At 52.2% G+C, this 20,684-nt stretch overlaps 1 protein-coding gene across 3 annotated transcripts in view; it reads right to left on the bottom strand.

Annotated features, from left to right (window-relative positions):
* Positions 1-17,852, bottom strand: part of LOC104336114 (syntaxin-binding protein 4) — a 47,376-nt gene extending 29,524 nt beyond the window's left edge. For all 3 annotated transcript variants that reach the window (XM_075436480.1, XM_075436481.1, XM_075436484.1), the window contains exons 1-3: positions 17,656-17,852; positions 5,628-5,701; positions 23-118 (exon numbers count right to left, since the gene is read on the bottom strand). In XM_075436480.1, coding sequence (XP_075292595.1) covers positions 23-118; positions 5,628-5,701; positions 17,656-17,723 — 238 coding nt within the window. In that variant the 5' untranslated portion in view covers positions 17,724-17,852. The remainder of the gene's footprint in view (positions 1-22; positions 119-5,627; positions 5,702-17,655) is intronic.
* Between the last annotated feature and the right edge of the window lie 2,832 nt (positions 17,853-20,684).

Raw genomic sequence — 20,684 nt, 5'->3', positions numbered from 1 at the left:
CTCTGCACCATGTTTCACTCACCGTCTGCGTAAGCAACACCCCCTGGAAGGATCCGCTTAACATAAACTCCATATTCTTCTCCAGTGAGTTCCTTGATGCCACCGATTACCTTAATACCTGGTGAAAAAGAAATGCCTGTCACACAAAGACACAGAGAAGAGCAGTTTCCATGGGCTGTCTCAGAGGGATGCAGCCTCCAGCACAGCTCCCAGGCATCCCATCACCACCTAATGCCCCTTTCCACAACCTTTTGTGGAAAGCCGCCTGTGTCCCCTGCACTTCACAAGCAAGTAGCAGAAGCAACAGGATGCAGACGCTGACACAACACAAAGGCTAAAAGCATCTGATAGCACCTGCTTGGAGCAACAGCTATGGAGACAAAGCTTCCGAGAAAGGCGTAGGGAAGAAGTGACCACCTTCCTCAGCCCCAAGTTTATAGAATCATAGAATAGTTTGGGTTGGAATAGACCTTTAAATGTCATCTAGTCCAACTCCCTTGCAGTGAGCAGGGACATCTTCAACCAGATCAGGTTGCTCAGAGCCCCGTCCAACCTGACCTTGAAAGTTTCCAGAGATGGGGCATCTACCACCTCTCTGGGCAACCTGTGCCAGTGTTTCACCACCCTAGAGCATAAAAAAATTATTCCTTACATCTAGTCTGAATCTACCCTCTTTTAGGACAAGGGGTAATGGTTTTAAACTATTGCAACAGGCCCTGCTAGAAAGTTTGAACCCATCTTTCTTGTAAGTCCCATTTAAGTACTTGAAGGCTGCTATAAGGTCTCACCGGAGCCTTCTCTTCTCCAGGCTGAACAACCCCAACTCTGTCAACCTTTCCTCAATTGAGAGGTGTTCCACCCTCTGATCATTTTTGTGGCCTCCTCTGGACTGCCTCCAACAGTAACAAGTTCGTCACTGATGGGAAAGGATCAGATTCTGCTGTGGATGCCTCAGCCTGTGCTCTTGTCTCTGATAGGACTTGTCACATTGAAACATTACTGGGGACAAGTGTTTCCCCCAGGGGACCCCCTTTGAGGTGCAACATCTGGACAAGCCCCAGGTTCAATACAGTGGTGAGAATATCCCTGCTGCAAGCTTGCCTGCCTGCCAGGCTCCAGCAGCATCTCCACTACAGCCTTTGAAGCTGCCACCAATGTCAGAGCTTCCCATCAGGAGCAGCCACTTTTTATCAGTGTCTGAGGCCGGGATGAGCAGCCCAGAGGCAGGAGCCGGGGTGCAGAGATGACCTTTAGTGAGGCTCTGAAACCCCCTGTTGCAGCACCTTGGCAAAGAACTCTCATGCTGCACGGCCACCTCTCCAACCACGGGACCTGAGCCTGCTGCCCGTGCGTAAGCTGGCTGGCAGGAAAAGGCCCAAGAGACTTATTTGTCCAGGGCTCAGTAAATCCTGCTTCGATGATCTAGGCTGTGGACAGAAGGATTAAAAAGCCTGGCTTTAATTAACAAATCTCTCCCGAGAACCGTCGGTCAGGCATTTTGCTGCTCTGGACAGGAGGGCATGCTGAGGACAGGCGGCACTGCAGAGAGGGGCACTGCCAGCAGGAAGCCAGCTTCATCCTCTGGCTGCTTTCCTGGGCCAATAAGCTGCTCCAAGCCTTGGTGGGGTGCTGGGATGCACAAAGTTACCCCGTGTGAGAAACACTTCTCTCCAGGGGAGAAGAGCACAGATTCTTCCACAAAATACGAGATCCCCTTCTGAAATGAGCAGGAGGGAAGAGGAGTGGACCATAGATTGGGATTACTTGGGACAACGGTGCTATTTCCATCCCTAGTTCCCTTCCATTTATAATCCAAGCTCTGCTTGTTAGACCCTCACAGTTTTCAGTCACCTCTAGGGAAAGACCTTGTCTCTCAAGTCACTTTTACATTAAAATTGTGATTAAAACCAGATTATCACAGTTTTTCATTTCATTCCTATATGTACCAGTGGCTGCTGCTCCCAAGCACGAAACCCCAGCTCCATCCAAGTGCTGGAGTTTATTCTCTGGGCTTGATGCATTAAACCATACAACCCCCAGGCAGGAGGAGCTGTTTTACTGATGGCACTTGGAACTCATGGCAAAACACCTCAGGGAAAGGTGCCAATGCTGCTCTCCATTGCATTTTTTTAAGAAATTCACTAAAATTTGAAATATTGCCCAAAAAATATATCTCCGAGTGGTGCAAGCCTCACCAAGGCATGGGGACAGGTCAGGTGCCTGCGGACCAAAGTGGGGAAGAGATGCTGCAGCCCCAAAGCCCACTGCCAGAAGATAAAACCTGCTTATCACCAAGGAGGCTCAGCTGGAAAGAATCTTAGCTCGCAACCGGGCTGGGGTGGCTGCTGGTGGGCTTTGCCACCAGCTGGAAGAGAGACCCTGGAGAGCAGGCTTACGCTGGGGATGGGTTTGGGAAACCACTGGCATGGGAGGGTCCTGCAGAGGCAAAGCCCCATCAGTTCCCCTGGATGGGGAGGACACTGGAAGTCTGGCTTAAGCCAAGGTGATGGCTGAAGAAGTTGTAATACGTCTTTCTTTACACCAGAACATGAATTAATTAGGAATGATAAAATACTTTAGAAAACTCATGTAAAAATCTGCATCTCAGAAGAGGCGCAGCTTTAGCATCGCCCAGCAGCCCAATGGGATCTACTTGTGACAGGCTCCTTTGCCAAGGTATCAAATCAATAATGACTCATTTCCCTTTTGTGTCCGCAAATCAATTGTAATAATGGCTTAATATAGCTGAAGTATCTACAAATCCCCCTTTATCCCCAACGATGTCAGGAGAAAATCCGATCTTGTTATTAAAATCAGCGATTACTCACAGTATTGCTCCCAGACACACTCAAACTTTGATGAGGGGGAGGAAAAAACCCTGATTTTTAACTCCCTTGTTGGCAAACAAGCTGGGTGCTGCCAGACTCTGCCCACGCCGCCCTCTCACCGATCTCCTTGCCATGGAGGTACTGTGGATGCCAGTCCTGCCCTTCGAGAGATGCCGCAGGGAGTGCCCACCAGGGTGGGGAGGAGGAGGAGGAAGAAGAAGGCCTCACCCCTGCTGGGGCTCGGACTGAGCCATGGGACATCCCGGGACTGATTGCAACAAACACAAATCATCAAAGACTGTGGTGGTAGAATTCCTGGGAGTCTTCATATTTTATAAACACAAATTTATATGTGGTACCAAGTGTAGGTAAATAACGGCTCTTTAATTATCACAGCATCAAAGTCCCGGTATAATGCTTATTAAGTCATACTTAGGGCCAGATAATCTAGCCTATTTTGGATCTCTCTCTTTAATCTTTCCTTTCTGGCAAAGGTCCTGGAGTTGATGCCCCTGTCCCTAGTATTTTCTGTTTTGCAGAATATATGTTTTTGGGGAAACTCCAGGTGGGCATACAGGTTAGATGGACCAAGATGGTGTTTTCTTTAGATTCTTAGTGATTCTATAAATTTCTTCAAGACCCTCGAGCTTCTCTTCCGCATCTAATCCCGCTCCCGCTAATGCTAGCGTCTCAGTTCTCAACTTCTCAGGCTAGAATCTCACCTGCTCCTGGCTCCCTATATACCACGGGTCAAGGGGTGTCCTGGCTAATCTGGTTGTTTAGCCCAACTGTAATCATCTCCGGCGCATCTTGACCCCACCGGCCGCCGTGCCACACTCCTGGCGGTCTGCACAGAGAGAGGCCACCCGCTTTACGCCTAAGCTAGCAATGTTCAATTACATTTCCCTTAATCCCTCTGTTGATCTTGCAGCCCCGGCCAGCTTTTTCTGTCTGGAGGAAGGGACAGATTGGAGGTGAATCGCTCACTGCCCTGTCCTAAGAAGATGAAGGTCAAGATAATGGGATTTCGGTGTTTCTGAGAAATGCTTCTTAATCAGCACTTCCCTTTGATGGCTATTCTTTAATTCAAAGTTCAGGTTTTAGGAGCTGCCAGGTAACCCCTTTGAACTTCTGCTGAGGTTCACGTGTGGGTTTCCACCTAAAGCCACAGAGCAACAAACCCGGGGCCAAACGCTGACCTGCCACGCCAGCATCGAGCAGGTTGATGCTACCCTAAAGAAAGTCTACTGGAATAACACCCAGATCTGAACACAAGCAGCTCACAGAGGCACATATTTTTCCCCAAAAAAACATATTCTGATCAGCTACACCTATGGCAGACACAGGGGTCCTGCAAGCACCCCTTGGTTCTCAGCAGAGAGGGATGATTTCTGGAGGACAACCACTAGTCTTGGGTGTTTCAAGCCTCTCAAGAGAGGATGAACAAAGCTGATGACAGTATTAGAAAATCCACATCGTTATACCTTCCTGCAGCGCACAGAGGGTCTGCAAGACCCTGTAGCCACCAACTGGAGGAAAAGGAGGAGTACTGGGACCCAGCAAAGTGGCTAGAAGTGGATTGTAACATCTACATGCCTCTTCCAGAGGTCAGCATCAGCCCGATCAGGCTTTTCTGGGTCTCCTCCTTTAACGAGCTAATCTAACCCAACAGCTAAAATCCCATCAACTGAACCAAATCCACCTCTGGAGATTAAAATGCCATATTCACTGAGCAAAGACATTTCTCTGAGCTCCTGTGAGCATCATGAACAGAAGACCAGAAGAGTCAGCAAAGCCTTTCCTCCACAGCAGAAAGCCCCATTACCCAAGAGATGGAAACAGACAATAATGAATGTATAAATTAATCTCAGGTCTCAGAAAACCTGAATTTGTTTCTCTGAAGAGTTTGAATTCTCAGGAGGGGTCTCCAAATGGTCACCCAAGGGCCTCACCAAGGGGCCTGTAGCTGCCCTGTGGGATGATGGGCTACACTTGCAATTAAAAAATATGGAGGAGACTGTGGTGGACCTCGAGAAATCCTCTTGCAAGATTGCAATTTTTTATAAAGACCATGAAAGAGCACCAGTGTTTGTGCTGCTGGATACACAGAGGTCAGTTGAGATGCTACACTGAATCCTTTCGGGCTGAGTTGCATGAACCGTGGCTATTTCTCACGTTCTGATGGATATGACCATCTCTCTTCCCTTCTGTTCTGTGCTTTGATGTTCAGAGCACCATGGAAAGACGTCTGACTTGCTCAGTGCTCATGCCCTTACCCGTGGGCCAAACTTTCCAAAAACAACTCATACAGCCCGGTCCCCACGAGAGCTGCAACGGCCTGTGTTGCCCGTTGGAGTGGCTTCCCAGTGGGACACTACCTGTGGTGGGGCAGGGGCAGGCAGTTGGAAAGTGCTTGGGATGTTATTTATTTTTTGTTATTATAATATTTGAAGGGTTTTTTTTTATTTTAAATTTTAATTTAATTAATTCAGAAAATTGCTAAAAGCCTCCCCTCTCCTGCTCATGGGAGGGGCTCTGGCCCTGGGTTCCTGCACAGCTCTCAGCACTGCAGCTGTCACCATTAACAGGGAATTTGTCAGGATTTTGATCTTATTTTCACGTCCCAGCTGCAAAAGGTTCTATCAGATGCTCAACACAGGCAGGCACAAGAACTGGTATTTCTGTAAGATATCAGACTTCACATAGGGAGGCACATCACAACACAGGTGCTGGGGACCAGGGTGATGTTTGAGCTGCCCCAGCCCACCCTGGTGTCCCTTGCAGAGGTTCAGTACTCACCCAGTCCATTTGCACAGTCGTAGAAATCAAAGCAGTGCACGGTTCGATCCATGCCATATGGTCCCATGAGTGTCCTGGGAGACAACAGAAAGGCATTTTTCTTTCACAGGCTAAAAGAAACACGCCCAACCAACAAGGGCACAATGATATGCTTCCCACTTCCCCAGAGGTTGCTCATGGAATGATGTAGACACGCAGGTTGAGGGACACAGTCCCGCATATTAAGCTCACACTGGCAAAAATCCCCCCTCCCACTCCCTCCAAAGTTTATACAGATAAATGAGAGAATATGTGCAGGGTTGGATGCCATCCTCCCCACCCAGCAAATCTGATGGACCTGTCTGTGATTCATTACCCCAGATTAACGGGGCTGGACAGCTGTCCAGCTCCCGGGAAATGAGATCAGACCTCGGACCAATGTTCTGGGAATAAACCAGTTTCACAAATACAGACAGCCTGTAATGAAGACAGTCGGGCGCCATCCGCTCCCAAGGTTTTGTAATGCAGGGGGTCTGGAAATGGGGGATGCAAGATCTGCCGAGCCGCTTCAAGTCCCCGCCTTGCCAGGTTGAGGGTGGGAGCTTTTCATCACAAGCCAAAGCAGGTGCAAGAGCATCATACACATGACTTTCCCCTGTGCCAAGTAACTGCCCCAACTGCCCCACAGTCTCCCCCTATACACTGTCCAGCAAGGTGGGTGTCCCAAATAAATGACACTGAAAGCTCCACTCTGCCCTAGCTGGGGACCATGGACTTCAAAGCTGGGACCACCATCGCTTCTCCTCCTTGAGTTGGGCCCATGGTGGTCACCCCCGTGAGGATGGGTGGACCTTCATCTGACAAACCGAGAGCCAGGTGTGCCAGGTGGGAAACCAGGGGTGGAGGGCTCCCAAAACGCTCCACTTCCCAGGATTTAAGTTGCAAGAGAAGTTTCTGAATCTATATTGGATCCCAAATCTGGATACAGCTGAGGAGGGACAACACCATGGGGCACAACAGGCTCCTCTGAGTCCAGCGGGACATGGGAGAAGAATAAACCTTCAGGACTTCTCTTTGCAAGCATCCAAAATACCTCTCAAAATATGAAGCTATCTGCAAAGCCAGTAACACCCACCTCTAAGATTTGTACTGGAAGCTTTTTCTGCTTGTTAAAAATACCCCTCCTTGATATTCTTGCAATTTTTCATGTATTCAAGAGACTGGAAAAACAACTGGCCACATCTGGCTGTCAGAAAAAGGAGCCTGAAGGCGTCCCAGGAAGTCAGCACAGACCTGGGCCCATACTGGTTCAGTTTACCATGCAGGATTTTCAGAGTATTTTGAGTAAATCATCAAGGAAACTCCACCACAAGCAAACAGAAACAGCTCAAACCAGGCTGAAACGCGACATCAGGACAGAGGTTTTGGTAAAGCAGATGCCTACTTGATACGATCAACTTTTATCCCCGATTTGATGCATGAGCGGTGGAGCAGAAGCGAGCTTTGCTAATGCTAGAGACACAAGAAACCCAACAACAAGTGCTAGTGATGATGTCCTTCGCTCTTTCTGCTGCACGCAAACCATCCCTGCCACTGAACCCCAGTCCTGGAGAAGCCACAGCAGGTGACCCTTGGCTAGAGGTGGCCACCAGGACCCCCAGGGCTGCCCCGTGCCCCCTTCCCCATTCCTGCCCCAGGTGCGGGGGTTTTACCTGCTGATGATGATGGCTCCCTTGTAAAGGACAGAGACGGCAGGCATCTTGCTGGCAGTGGCAGCCCAGCCCTGCTGGGCGCCAGCCACTCTGATTTGGCAGGAATCCGTTAAAACGATGGGAAAAAAAAAGGGGGGGGAGGGAGGTCGGAGGGAGTCACGTGGTCTCCCCGTATGCATGTTAATTCCACCCAACATTAACACAGATCAGCTAAAAACATCTCCAACTTTAGATTAAAGCTTACGCAAGCCAAAGCCAACACGGCCCATCCAAGTGCCTTCTTGAACAAGCGGGGAGGGAGCTCCACCAGCCCCCCAGCAGGGCTGTTGCACACATCATTAACACGACAGGGTAATTATTTGGATGCATCCTATTGTGCGTCTTTGGGAACAGCCCCGCCAGGGATGGAGGGCAGCGTTCGATGCAGGACATGTGTGCTTACCATCCCTAAAGGCTTAAAATCTGTAACAAAGCTTTGGAAGTAATAACAGACTGTAGCACTTAGGGGTTTAGGTTTTGGTTTTTTTTTTCCTTTAGCATCTTTTCCAGCCCACAGCATTTCCTCCTTAATACAAAGCAAGTTCAGCTGTTCCACTGTCTGTTGGGAGGTCAGAAGTATGATCTGCCTTTAAACAGCCTATTCTGTCCCCGTCTAGCTGCATGTCACCCAGACAGAGAAGCAGTGTGAACCTCCTTTGGTGGGACATGGGGATGGAGGGATGAAATGAGATCATCCAAGGCTGGCCAGCGAGCAGGAACAGAGCTGGAACAGGCCACCTCAGGGCTCGGCAGGAGCAGGGCTGTGATCTTGGTGGGCATGGTGCAGAATGAAGAGAAATTCCCAAGAAAAGTGCTCACCTGGAGCTGTGGGCAGTGGGAGGACACAGGTCCTGCATCCCGACCAGCTCTGGGAGACAGCTAAGGTCACAGGTGAGCTCTCAGCCCTGACTCCATCAATGGTGTCTTTCTCATGCTGTTCCCATAGCACACCTCCAGGCCAGACCCCATTAGTAGTACCAGACCTTGTTAGCTGAACATCAGCATTCATCAGTCCAGCTCAGCTGGGGATCAGATATGGATGTGCTTGCTGGGAACTGCAAAATCTTTGCCAAATATTTCCTTGAATCTGATGCTGTTGGATATTACTTTTCCCATCCATGAACAACTAATTTTATTAGCAAGAGCTTCCACAATGGTCGTGTGAAGCCTTGCTGGGCAAGTTTGAGGTGCTTTAAAATAATGATAATGTGAAAAGGTTTCCTGCATTTTAATTGTTTTTTTTTAAAGTGACTTCCATCTGGAGGCATTCAGATGAAATACTAAAAACCAGAGCAGACTAGACCTTTAGGTGGCCAAAACTCTCCTAAAAAATGAATTAATTTAGCTGCAAAATCAAAATTTGGATAAATAATGCCAACTAAACATCAAACATAGATGGCAATACAATATGCAGACCCCACCAAAGCAAGGTGTGCCCAGCATCTAGTCCACATCTGCATAAAGGCTTCAGCCAAACCGGACTAATCAATGACAATCAGTGAGGAGTGGAGTCCCTCAGGAGTCTGGGACCAGTACTGTTTAATGTCTTTGTCAACAGCATAGACCGTGGGATTGAGTGCACCCTCAGCAAGTTTTCAGATTACACCAAGCTGAGTGGTGCGGTTGACACGCCTGAGGGACAAGATGCCATCCAGAGGGACCTGGACAAGCTCAACAAGTGGGTCCATGTGAACCTCATGAGGTTCAACAAGGCCAAGTGCAGGGTCCTGCACCTGGGTCAGGGCAACCCCCATACCAGTACAGGCTGGTGAATGAAGGGATAGAGAGCAGCCCAGCCGAGAAGGACTTGGGGATACTGGGGGATGAAAAGCTGGACATGAGCCAGCAATGTGCACTCGCAGCCCAGCAAACCAACCATACCCTGGGCTGCATCCCCAGCAGCATGGGCAGCAGAGCGAGGGAGGGGATTCTGTCCCTCTGCTCTGCTGAGACTCCACTGGGAGTCCTGCATCCAGCTCTGGAGCCCTCAGCACAGGACAGACCTGGACCTGTTGGAGCGGGGCCAGAGGAGGCCCCAGCAATGATCCAAGGGCTGGAGCACCTCTGCTGTGAGGACAGGCTGAGAGAGTTGGGGCTGTTCAGCCTGGAGAGGAGAAGGCACTGGGGAGAGCTTATTGCAGCCTTTCAGAGCTTCAAGGGGGCCTACAAGAAAGAGGAGAACAGGCTTTTTAGCAGGGACTGTTGCGACACGACAAGGGGTAATGGTTTTAAACTAAAAGAGAGGAGATATAAGAAAGAAATTCTTTACTGTGAGCATGGTGAAACACTCGACCAGGTTGCCCAGAGAGGTGGTAGATGTCCCATCCCTCGAAACATTCAAGGCCAGGCTGGACGGGGCTCTGAGCAACCTGATCTAGTGGAAGACATCCCTGCTTACTGCAAGGGGGTTGGACTAGACGACCTTTAAAGGTCCCTTCCAACACAGACTATTCTATGATTCTACAATTCTGCGTGATGCTCCACTAAGGCAGGAGGGTCCGAGTGCCCAGCAACCCAACATCTCTGGCCCTAAATGACTCAGTCAAGGCTAGCCAGAAATTTCTGTGGCAGAGCAGACACATGGATTCAACTCCCCTGGGGTGTGGTAACCCTCCATCTGTGCCTGTTCTCCTATGATGGGGAGCTGGTCCATGCCAGGACACATCTCCTCAAGGGGCAGGAGCACCCCAGCACTGTGCTCACCTCGGGGTGGCCTTTTTCAGCAGCTCACCTATGAATGGATGCCCAAGCTGCCCTCACCCACCAGCCTCCTGCTGCTTACACTAACGATCCTACTGCAAGTTCTCTAATGCACTGATAATCATCCCCTTCACAATAAGTGACGGTCTTCATCCCACCACCAAAATTCAATGTACAGCCTCCTGAGGTCCTTTGAGACTTTTCTGATAAATTAACTCACAGAATTACCCCTTTGAGTATTCCAGCCTTGGCTGGAATAAATCAGTGCCGCTGAAGGGAAGGGATAGCACAAGTGCTGGAGGTGATGTCAGCAGAACAAGATGATCTCTATGACCAGCTTCAGAGGGGCTGTAGGAAAGCTCGCTGGAGCCAGGCCAGCCTAACCCAAAACATGCAGGCAGATAGGAGAGTTTCTCTGCCTGGCAATGCAGTAATTCATCCACCCTGGTTTCCACATCTCTGGGAACAATTTCCACACTCAACATTAAGTGAACACGCGTGTGTTTGGGGCTTAGGCGCTCAGCACCTTTAAACCTTCAGCACTCCAGCCACAGTCCCACCAACCATTGCCAACTGCATCTGAAGCCACGCTCGCCATTCCTGTGTGCAGATACTTCATACTTGCTGGGTGGGATGCTGCAATAAACCACACGTTTGTCTGTGAGGTAGTGAAGTAAATGAAAATCAGAGGCCCTCAGGGAAGAGGAGCAGGGCTCAGCTTCCAAGTTTATCTCCAAACCCTCAGATCCTTGACTCCATCCTCCAAAACACAGACTGACCCTGGCAAAAGCATCAGGCGCTGATGCTCCTCCTGCTGATTAACACCTGTCTTATTTAGAAAAAGTTTCAGCAAAATAGCCTCAGAAGTTTTCTAGTGTTTTAAAACTCAGGCTCACATTCAGGAAGGATTTCTAAGCCGCATATAACCTGCCTGAGGGTCCCAGACCTGCTCTGCATAACCGGTGTTGAATGCAAATATCCCACTAGCAAAGGGGATATGCCATATGATCAAGCTCTTTACTGAATGAACTGCAGCCTAGCTGAGCAACTCAGAGTAAATCCAGCTGGAAAGCCCAGACTTCTTATCCCAGGGAACTGCTGATAAGACTTTACCTTTTTAAATAAATGGGCGAATGGAAGGAGCACAAATTAAGTACAAACTCACACTACAGGGCTGGACAGCATACAAACATGTTTAACTTGCTTGTCCACCTTTCAGTTGACTGCTGGAAAGCTGATTTTTTGTGAAACTGATTTTTTTTCTATGTAAAAAGTTATTTTTCCATGAAAAAAAAATTTAATGTAAAAAGTTGAGTGAAAATTTATCAGTCAGCTTTACTTAACACCAGCATGTAAAAGCAGGGGTGGGTGAAGCTATGGGTGGAATCAAACTAAGTCTTGGAGCAGGACCAAAGGGCAGAAAAATATCAAGAGCAAAATATAGCACAAGTCAGGCTCGTTTCCAATACATTTTTCTAAGAGATCATGAAGGGGAAAATGGGAGAGAAAAAAACTGGGAGCACTGGGGAGAGGCACAGAAAGGGAGTGGGTTAAGTACCAGTGACTGGGTCTGCTGCAGTGGTGCTCTTCCCCATCCCACAGCAGCCGGCTGAGCTGCTGCTTGCTGCTAAGGAGCAAGGAGGCAAAGCAGGCTGTTACTGGGCCTGGCTGTGCCCTACACACCATCCTGCCTTCCCCTCCAGGGCATCTCACCTTCTCCAAACCATCAAACTTTGGCCATCACCAAGATGAAGCAGGTGGAGAAGATGGTGGCAGTACATATATCTAAGTTTCAGAAAAAAAAGAGGGGGAAAGGATGGCTGCAACAAGCACAACCAACAGTAAAGTTATATTTTCTCATCATGCAAGTCTCCCCTTGCCCTTCCTACCCAGACTACAAGCAAACAGTTCTGGGAAGAACTGGCCCACAATAGATGGAGGCCATGGATTTAATGTCATCAGGAGCATTGGCACAACCCGGTCAACAAGTGGGCAGAGAGATGTCCAAAAGAAAATGCAAAATTGTGTGGAAACACATCGCTCAAGGCTCATCTCTTGTGAAACACCTTTCATTTGAAACTACAGGGTGCAATGACTGCTCTCCCCAGCCAAACTGTTCTGCTCAGGTAGCATCATCTCCAGGACATGTTAAGGCCATAAAAAGAAATAGAGCCTTTGGTCTCCTCGATTATTCCAGCCCCAACATTGAGTCTAAAACCCAAGAACCAATCTTTTCATGCAACTTAGCCTTCAGCACTGACTGATGGTGAAGAGATCTGGAAGGCTTGTGCAACTCAAGCCACAGTCCATTAAGCTCCTTCGGCAGGTGGAAAAGCCACCTTGTCTAAAACCAGAACTAAAGAAACAACTCCAGCATGTCAAAGGAGATGTCTGCTGGTGGGGCAGCCAGGAAGACAATTCCACTGCCTCCCCAGCTGAAGAGGTTCCACATATATCACTGTGCCAGAGCATGCCTGTTTGCCCCAGGACACATAGCACCTCTGGACTTTGAGGCTTTGAAGTGACCAGCTCCTGGGCTTTCAGGGTATTAGTTTGCAAACACATCATGAAGGTCTGCAGGCTTCATGTGAAGGATGCTCTCTTCTGCTTCTGACCCCACGCCCCTCCCCCCGAGTTTTCCTGGCAGCACATTTTAAATTTGGATTTTCTCCTAAGTACAATTACGCAATCCTCCCTGCCTCCAGCCAAGCCATGTGCTGCCTGAAGAGAGGGCCGCCTTGAGGCTCCCTCCCCTTCAGTGCCCAGGGCAGGAGATATCAGCCTTCTTGCTTTAGAAACCACCACTGGGATCAGAGGTATGAAGTAATGGTATGGGTAGGGATGCAACAAAATTGATGAGAGTTTCTTTTCTGTCCAACAGAAAATCATGAGCGGATGCAATTCACTGCTACGTTATTATACACCTCTGCTTTACTTGTTGGTCAAAGAACCTTCTGGGCAAGCAGCCTTTAGCCTGTCCATGGATAAAAGGCTCTTCTGCATTTCTTCCTTCATCTGTCTTCTGCCTCCTTTAAGGTTTGGTTCCCGCTGTGCCCATGCCTGACTCAAGGCAGCCGTCACTGGGTAACTTGGCCCCACATCCCTGCCCTCTACACTGGGACCACGCCGGGCAGCACACACCTCCCTTCTTCCCACGGCATCCAGGCCAGGACTGAATCATGGCTCCAGGTAGGATCCTGAGCTCAGCAAAGTAGCAGCACAAGGATGCCAGACCTGGGGACGGTTGGGTTGTCATGACAGCAGCATCACCAAGCCTGCTGCACAGATTAGCAGAGAAACAGGGTCTGAGCAGGTTTGCGTGGGTGGGAATTAGAGGTGTAAAGATGTCCAGCAGCAGCGGTGAGGTCTGTCTGAGGGCTTTCACCTCCGGAAAGCAGCAGTAAGAAGTTTTGAGATGGGAGGGTGTAGCCCTCATGAGGGCACCGTTTATGGTCTCTGCCCATGTCCCACCAACACCAGGAGCTACAGTGGGAGCAAAGGGCTACCCAGGTGGCATCAGGCACTTGCTTAATAATGACCCAATATTTGTTTCATGACAAAACAAAACTAGCGTAGGCTGAAGATGGATTTGCATCTGATTAGAAAACAGCAAATACAAGTGTGTTGCTTACAGGATCAGCTACAAAGTGTTGATAATTAATCAGACAAAATAAATCAGCTACTGTGGAGCTGGGAAGCAGCTGCATGCTGTCCAGTCACAGCACAGCCCACATCGTTTTTGTAAATATTACCCATGGAGCTGCTTCAAATCAGCTCATAAGATCAAGGATGTTCACAGACAAGTCTGAACAGAAGAGGGAACAAAACCATGCTGCTGAAATTACTGGCAGAGAAAGGAGGCAGCTACTATAGGAAGCACTGCATCCCCTTCCTCTGGGATGAAGAGGGGGATGCCAGGGGACCGGAGGGGCTGCCCAGGGGTAGCTGCTGCTTCCCACCACCGCCTGCATGGTTGCACACCAATCCCCTCCTCCCCGAGGCACACGACCAGCGCTGGTCATTGTCATACACCTCATGTCTGCAGTGTTCCTTCCTTGCAAAGTGGCCGTAGCACCCCTACCCCATCCTAACAATCCCCCTTGCTGACCAAGCTCCACTCCCTGCAGCTAAGTACGGGTCTTCTCTGGCCATGGAGGTCAGAAGGTGGCTCCCAGGGAGCATTTCATTTCTCCACTCCCTGTAGTGGTGGGTAACCATTCACTCCTGCCTGAATCAAAGCCTGCTTGTTAGTCTTAAGATGGAGAGGTGAGGAGGTTTTAAAGCCAAGGCAATTTTCCAATGCTTACTCCCTCTATCTTTTGAGGGAAGATGTCTCCATCCTGGGCTGGATGTATCTCCTCACTCTTCAAGGAAGAAGACCCCTTCTCCCAGGTCATATGTCCCACGAGCCAGCACCACCTGGCCACCACGATCACGGGCAGGTGGAGATGCCGTCTCTCACTGCTGGCCAGAATTTTCACTTCCTCAAACCCTTTAATCACCCTCCTCTAAACTTCATGCTATTTTCCAATATCCTTCTCAGCCAGCAGTTTTCTTCAGCAGAAGGGATTCATCCCAGTGAACCTTTGCTGTCTAAAGCCAGGTCTCTGCTGCCCATCACCTACACTCCAGTGGGGACAGGGGCTTCCAGAAGGGAGATGAGCCCACCTGAAAGATATGTATCAAGCCAGCCGAGGTGGAGCATGTTCTGGAGGTGCTCCTCAGCCAGTGAGAAAAAGCTCAGCCCACAGGTGCCTGCCTGGCAGAGCCAGTCTCAGAGACTGCTGGGGCTTGGGGAGGGGTTACGAGCATTTTCCCACGGACAGACCCCTCCATCGACATGTAGCTCTTCCCGTGCTGCTCTAAAGGGCTTTGCTTGAGGAAAAAACAAAAGGGCCTCTTTAATTAGCTTGTCCCACAGTAACTGGGAAGAGAGGTTGTTTCAGGTGGAAGCGAGGTCATGGTCTGCCAGAGATTTTTGGGAAAGGTGTTTATGCCACAGCCCCGTGTCCAGCAGACATTAAGTGTCCCCCAGCATCTGCTCCAGTCCAGACCTCAGAAGTACCCACTTGAGATGGGGCTTAACATAATTTAAATACTATCATGCGGGATGGCGCAAATGAGATTGCTTCATTTTCACCCCAGCAGGACTGAGGCGCAAAGGCATCCCGCACGCAGGGAAGCCTTCCTCCCTCCTCCTCCTCTCCGTCTCATGAGGGCAATGGTCTACTGCTTTGCTTGGTGATTCACACTGCAGCCCTGGTTTGGGTGTCAGCTCCCACAAAGGGTTAACAGGATTATAAACCTGTCTGCCCTTCTAAATCCCCTGGGCAGTGGGATTGGACTGGTTATAAACTTATTAACAGGGGACGGTCACTGGTAGGGGCTGTGGACCCTTCTCTGCCAGCTGGGCCACTGGTCTGTCCACCCCAAATTAACTGGGGAAAACATGAGAATGATCGCAGGAAACTCGCCCAAGTAAATCCATCAGAAGGAAGATAGAAAGAAGCAGGGGGGGGGGGGAACAACAGCCGAGTGTGGAAAGATACAAAAACAACTGCCACCGAGCTGGGAGTGCAGCAGAGGCTTGGGAAGAGCTTTGACCCATCTTCAAGCTGTGAACATCCCCGTGCACAAACCCAGACCTTGGCACAAGCCGTAACCACAGCAGCAGTAACACCACAAATGGGACTGGGGGAAGTGCCTAACCAGTCCTGCACCCCAGCCATGCCCGGTGAAGAGCCGGCGGCGGGTCTGCACCCACCCGGGGTGTGCACAGCGTGGTCCGGCCACCAGCCACGAGACGTGCCCTGCATTAGTGGGCACCTCTGGGGCTGTTTTATTTCCCACGGGGTCTGGCAAGTCTCCAGCACAAAAGCCACCATTGCAAAACCTGCTTACGGCCTCCAGCAGCCGCTCTCTGGAGGAGTGAAGCTGTAGGGGAGAGCCCCACAGGATCACACCAACATTGCTGCCAGGAGAAACCAGTGCTCAGCAACGAGCTGCCAGTCCAGCCACATGCCCCGTCGATCACCAGTCCCCACCCCGATGATGCTGGGCGAGGTCCCGCTGGCAGCCCATGTTTATTTATTAAACTCCAAAATTAATCTTTTAATCAGCAGCAGAGTGGGGCCGGACTTATCGGAGTGCTGGGGAGGTGTTATCTCCTTGCCATCTGCTCGCCGCCCTCCACCGCATCCCAGCGGAGCCACCAGACAGCTGAACGCCAGCCAGTGCATCTGGCACCCGCCACACGCAGGGGCTGGACCTCGGCACAAAGCTGGCCACCCCTCAGCTGGGGCTCTCTGCCTGTACAAAGCACATCCCAGTGGACAATGCTGGGGGAGGTTTTGACCCAAAACCCTGACGTATGAGCAGATTTCTGAGGTAGAAAATGGGTTTTGAGCATTTTTGCCTTGCAAGTGCAGGGAAGCAGGGCTTAGCAACTCCATGGAGACAGGGATGCCCAGGGGATCCTGCTGATGCTGCCAGGCAGGGGTACAGCACTGCCTTGACTTCCCCAGCACTGGTACGCACACCACAGCCCCATAACATCATCACCCATTACTGGCACCACCCTGGCAGTGCTCCCCAAAACGCACCCTGTGAGGTCAGGCATGTCCTGTACTACCTCCTTCTGACCAGGAATGGATTCTGCCTTTTCTGCACCCAAAAGCAGCAGCGAGGCATCAGCGTAGTGCCCCAACCCGACCTCTCAGGTGACAGTAGCAGTCACCCCAGGGTGTTGCCCTCACCAGCCTGCCTGCACTCCCATGGGGTGCTGTCACCCCCCCAGCCCCTCCAGCCCTCGCTCCAATGACCTACTTCAGCAGGAGACGGATCGTGCCTCAGCAGTGTCCATGGTCCTCGGTGACTGCAGGGTGCCCCAGGCTCTCAGTCTCCTGGGGGGGAAGCCCAGGCTTGGCCAGCCCAAGAAAACCTCTGCCAAACCTCAGGGTGGCCCCAAGACCCCACCGGGGCCCCCACCAGCTCTGGATCCGGCCCACTGACCCCCAGTTAATCGGCTAAAGCCGCACTCTCTGAACCCTGGCACCAGCCACAGCCATGCTCCCGCCGGCTCTCTCTGCCCTACATAGACATCTGCAGCCACCCAGCATCCGCCTTCACCTCCCATCCCCTCCGCCGTGCCCGCTGCCTTCCCCACACCCACCTGGGGCCCCCGCTCCGCACCCACCTGCCCCACCGGCACAGGGTGGACACATTCCCTTTGGGGAGGCTGGTTTTGCCAGATGCGAGAGCCCAGCACTGAGGCTACAACAGGAGCAAGAGCACCCACAGATACTTGCAGAGGCTGTGGGTGCTTCCCCAGCTGCTGCCTGCAAAATAAATCCACTTCCTCACTCCCAGCTGATACCAGGCTCACCTGTGTGCTGCTCCTCCCAAGGGAGCTCGGATGCTGCGGGACCTCTGCGAGTCCCTGCCCTCTGGAGAGGGCCCACCAAAATGAACTGAATTAAATCCCATAAAAAAACCATGGGATCGCTGAAAGCATCCTCGCTAACGCCAGTCCTGAAGATGGGGTCCTAGATGCCGAGCGATGCCCCGTTCCCAGCATGGCAGTATCCTACCCTGCTTACCAGTAAATGAGAGAAAGCCCATCGAAGCGCTCCAGGTTGCGTCCAGGAGGCTGGAGGTAGGACATCATCTGGGGCCAGCCGTCCCCGCCGAGCCCTTAGGGCCCCCACAGCTGGCTCCCGCTGCCTGGGGCCATGGGCTCAGAGCGCCGGCGGCCAGCACGGCTCCCCGGCACAGCTCCCCGGCATGGCTCCCCGCAGCAGCCAGCCACATCTAATCCTGGGCGGGCGAGCATGTGATCGCCCCTCTCCCGGCTCCCCCCGGCTAAACCCCGCCGATGTCTCAAGTTCTCTGGCACTGGCCAGGCATGGAACGGCTGTGCTGCTGCCCGGGAATGCTGCGGTACGGCTAATCCCAGCCATCAGGTCCGAGTCGCCCTGAGGTCGGAGCCACTCGGGCATGGCACGGCAAAGAGAATCACAGAATCACAGAATAGTAGGGGTTGGAAGGGACCTCTGTGGGTCATCTAGTCCAACCCCCCCTGCCGAAGCAGGGTCACCTACAGCAGGCTGCACAGGACCTTGTCCAGGCGGGTCTTGAATATCTCCAGAGAAGGAGACTCCACAACCTCCCTGGGCAGCCTGTGCCAGGGCTCCGTCACCCCCAGAGGGAAGAAGTTCCTCCTCATGTTCAGACGGAACTTCCTGTGCCTCAGTTTGTGCCCATTGCCCCTTGTCCTGTCGCTGGGCACCACTGAAAAGAGCTTGGCCCCATCCTCCTGACACCCACCCTTCAGATATTTGTAGGCATTTATAAGGTCCCCTCGCAGCCTTCTCTTCTTCAGGCTGAACAAGCCCAGTTCCCTCAACCTCTCCTCGTAGTGGAGATGCTCCAGTCCCCTCACCATCCTTGTAGCCCTTGTAGCCCTTAACACCTCTGCTGTGGGACCCCCACAGCACCTGGCAAAGGCATCCCATCACCGGTGTGCGGCCGTCAGCTGGGCAATGGATTCTGCTCTCCCTGCCTGGCACAGCCCCCAGTTCAACAAACTGAAGGTCTATTTTAGCAGGATGCCCCTTTTACCCCCCTACCAGTGAGGTACCCCCCTCACCTTGCACTTGCAGTGGCTGTTAGTGATGGTTATAATCATTAACGATGGTTATAATCGATGGTTAACCTGCCAAAACAAGCTATTTATAGCCAACTGCGGGCGTTACCAACCTGCGCTAAGCCCGGGCTGTGGCAACACATGCTGCTCCCCTCCTCCCCCGCTGCTGCCGATGGGCCTCGGCATTTCTAATTATTTGTATAATTTGGGACACAATTCTTTCATGTTTTTTTTCTCCCCTGTTGAAGTTCGTCTGGTCATACCCCAGCATCTGAATGATCCTTTAGACTCCTAGGAAAGCTCTGGCGGCAAGTGCTGGTGGGCAGATGCAGAGTGTTTGAAGCGGGGGGGCTCGTCTGTGTAAATTATCCTGGAGTGGCGAGGTCACAGCTGGGCCCGTCGTGCTTCCCCGTGTCCAGATGCGGGTGGGACAGACAGACAGCAGGACAGGCAGACAGGTTCCTGATTCAAGATAATGGAAAAGACACAAATGAGCATCAACCTGCTGTACAATGCGCATTTTATTTCTCCCTCTCCCCATCAGGCATGGTCCTGTGCCCACCACTCCCCCCAGCTCCAGGTAATGCTGGGACACTTGGGGACTAACTGGGGGGAAACCACCAAATGGTAGGGATGATGACAATCTGCCCGTCTGGCCACTGCTTCCCGAGCCGAGGCGTCTCACAGGCACTGGGCGCTGCGGGTCTCTGGGGTCTCGGTGGTGGCCGGTGACATCTCCAGCCCAGGGCATGAGCACCTGTGGGAGACGAGTCAGGAGACCTTGGTCCTTGGGGTCAGTGCGGCTGCCCCAGCCCATGCTGCCCATGCTGTGATGAAGAGGAGGGAGGAGGCCGGTGGGTGGACCTGGGACAGGGGAGCACGGGGTCCCATGGCACCCGGCAGCCACCAAGGAGGGTGCACCCATGCCTGGGGTGACAGCCCGCAGCTACTGCTCGCTGGGCATTAACGAAGCTGCCTGGGAGAAGGGGGTGAATTAAGGCTGATCCCGCTCAGCATCCTTGCCAAGTGACTGTGCAGGATATGTCAGTGCTGAAATCCTCTTCACCTGCCACCTCCCAGCCCAGTGACAGGTCCCCTGGGGAGGCATCGCCATTTGCCCAGGACAGCTGCCACCGCCGGGGCTTCATCCCTGCGCACCTTTAGGGGAGCAGCTCTGCTTTGCACCCTGCCCGGAGCCAGCCCTCTGCAGCACATCGCTGGCCAGGACCCCCCTCCATAGGGACACCCCACAGTGCATTTGGGGTGCACAACCTTCCCCAGCCCGGTGGACCCTCCTACCAGTACCGCACGCTGGTGCGGGGAGAGCTGGTCGCTCCCAGGGCTGTCGCAACCCGGTGCCGGGTGGTGCTGGGCGTGAGCCCTGGGACCGGTTTCTGCTGCTGGGAAAGGACAGGCAGCAGGGTTTGCTGAAACCGCTGGGGTGCCGTGGCCTGGCCTCTCCCAGTCTCACCAGTCGGGATTGTCAAAGGCAGTGTCACCCCGCTCCGGGGCAGGACAGCACCCAGGGGCTGCGGAGACAGCAAGGCCACCCCAATCCTGCCCTGGTGCCAGCGGTCCAGCTCCGCCGAGGCACCCGGTGCCCTGGAGCGTCACTTCCACCTCCCTCTCTGCAGCTGCTGGGAGCCCACAGGGACACCCCAGGGATGCATCCCCCTTGCCAACAGCCCTGGGGGGTCACACCATCCCCTGAGCCGTGCTCGCGGGGTGAATCATGGAGACGTGCCGGAGAGGGACGTGCTGCCTTGCCCTTTCCTCCGAGAGTTTCCGAGCTGGCGGAAGCAGAGCATTATCTCCCTCGCCCATCAGAGGCAGCTGCCCGTGGGTGCGCTCCATCTGCATATTTATACAGATGCAAACATTGCACCCCGGAAATTCCCAGCCTTTACATCATGGGCCAAAGCCTGACATGGAGGCTTGACCTTTTTCTCCCCCTCCACAGGTTCTGGGGAGCCTGTGCTGGGG

The sequence above is a fragment of the Opisthocomus hoazin genome, chromosome 15, assembly GCF_030867145.1.
Source record: "Opisthocomus hoazin isolate bOpiHoa1 chromosome 15, bOpiHoa1.hap1, whole genome shotgun sequence".
Lineage (NCBI taxonomy): Eukaryota > Metazoa > Chordata > Aves > Opisthocomiformes > Opisthocomidae > Opisthocomus > Opisthocomus hoazin.
Note: the sequence above shows the minus strand (reverse complement) of the source record. Positions and strands in the feature narration are given on the sequence as shown.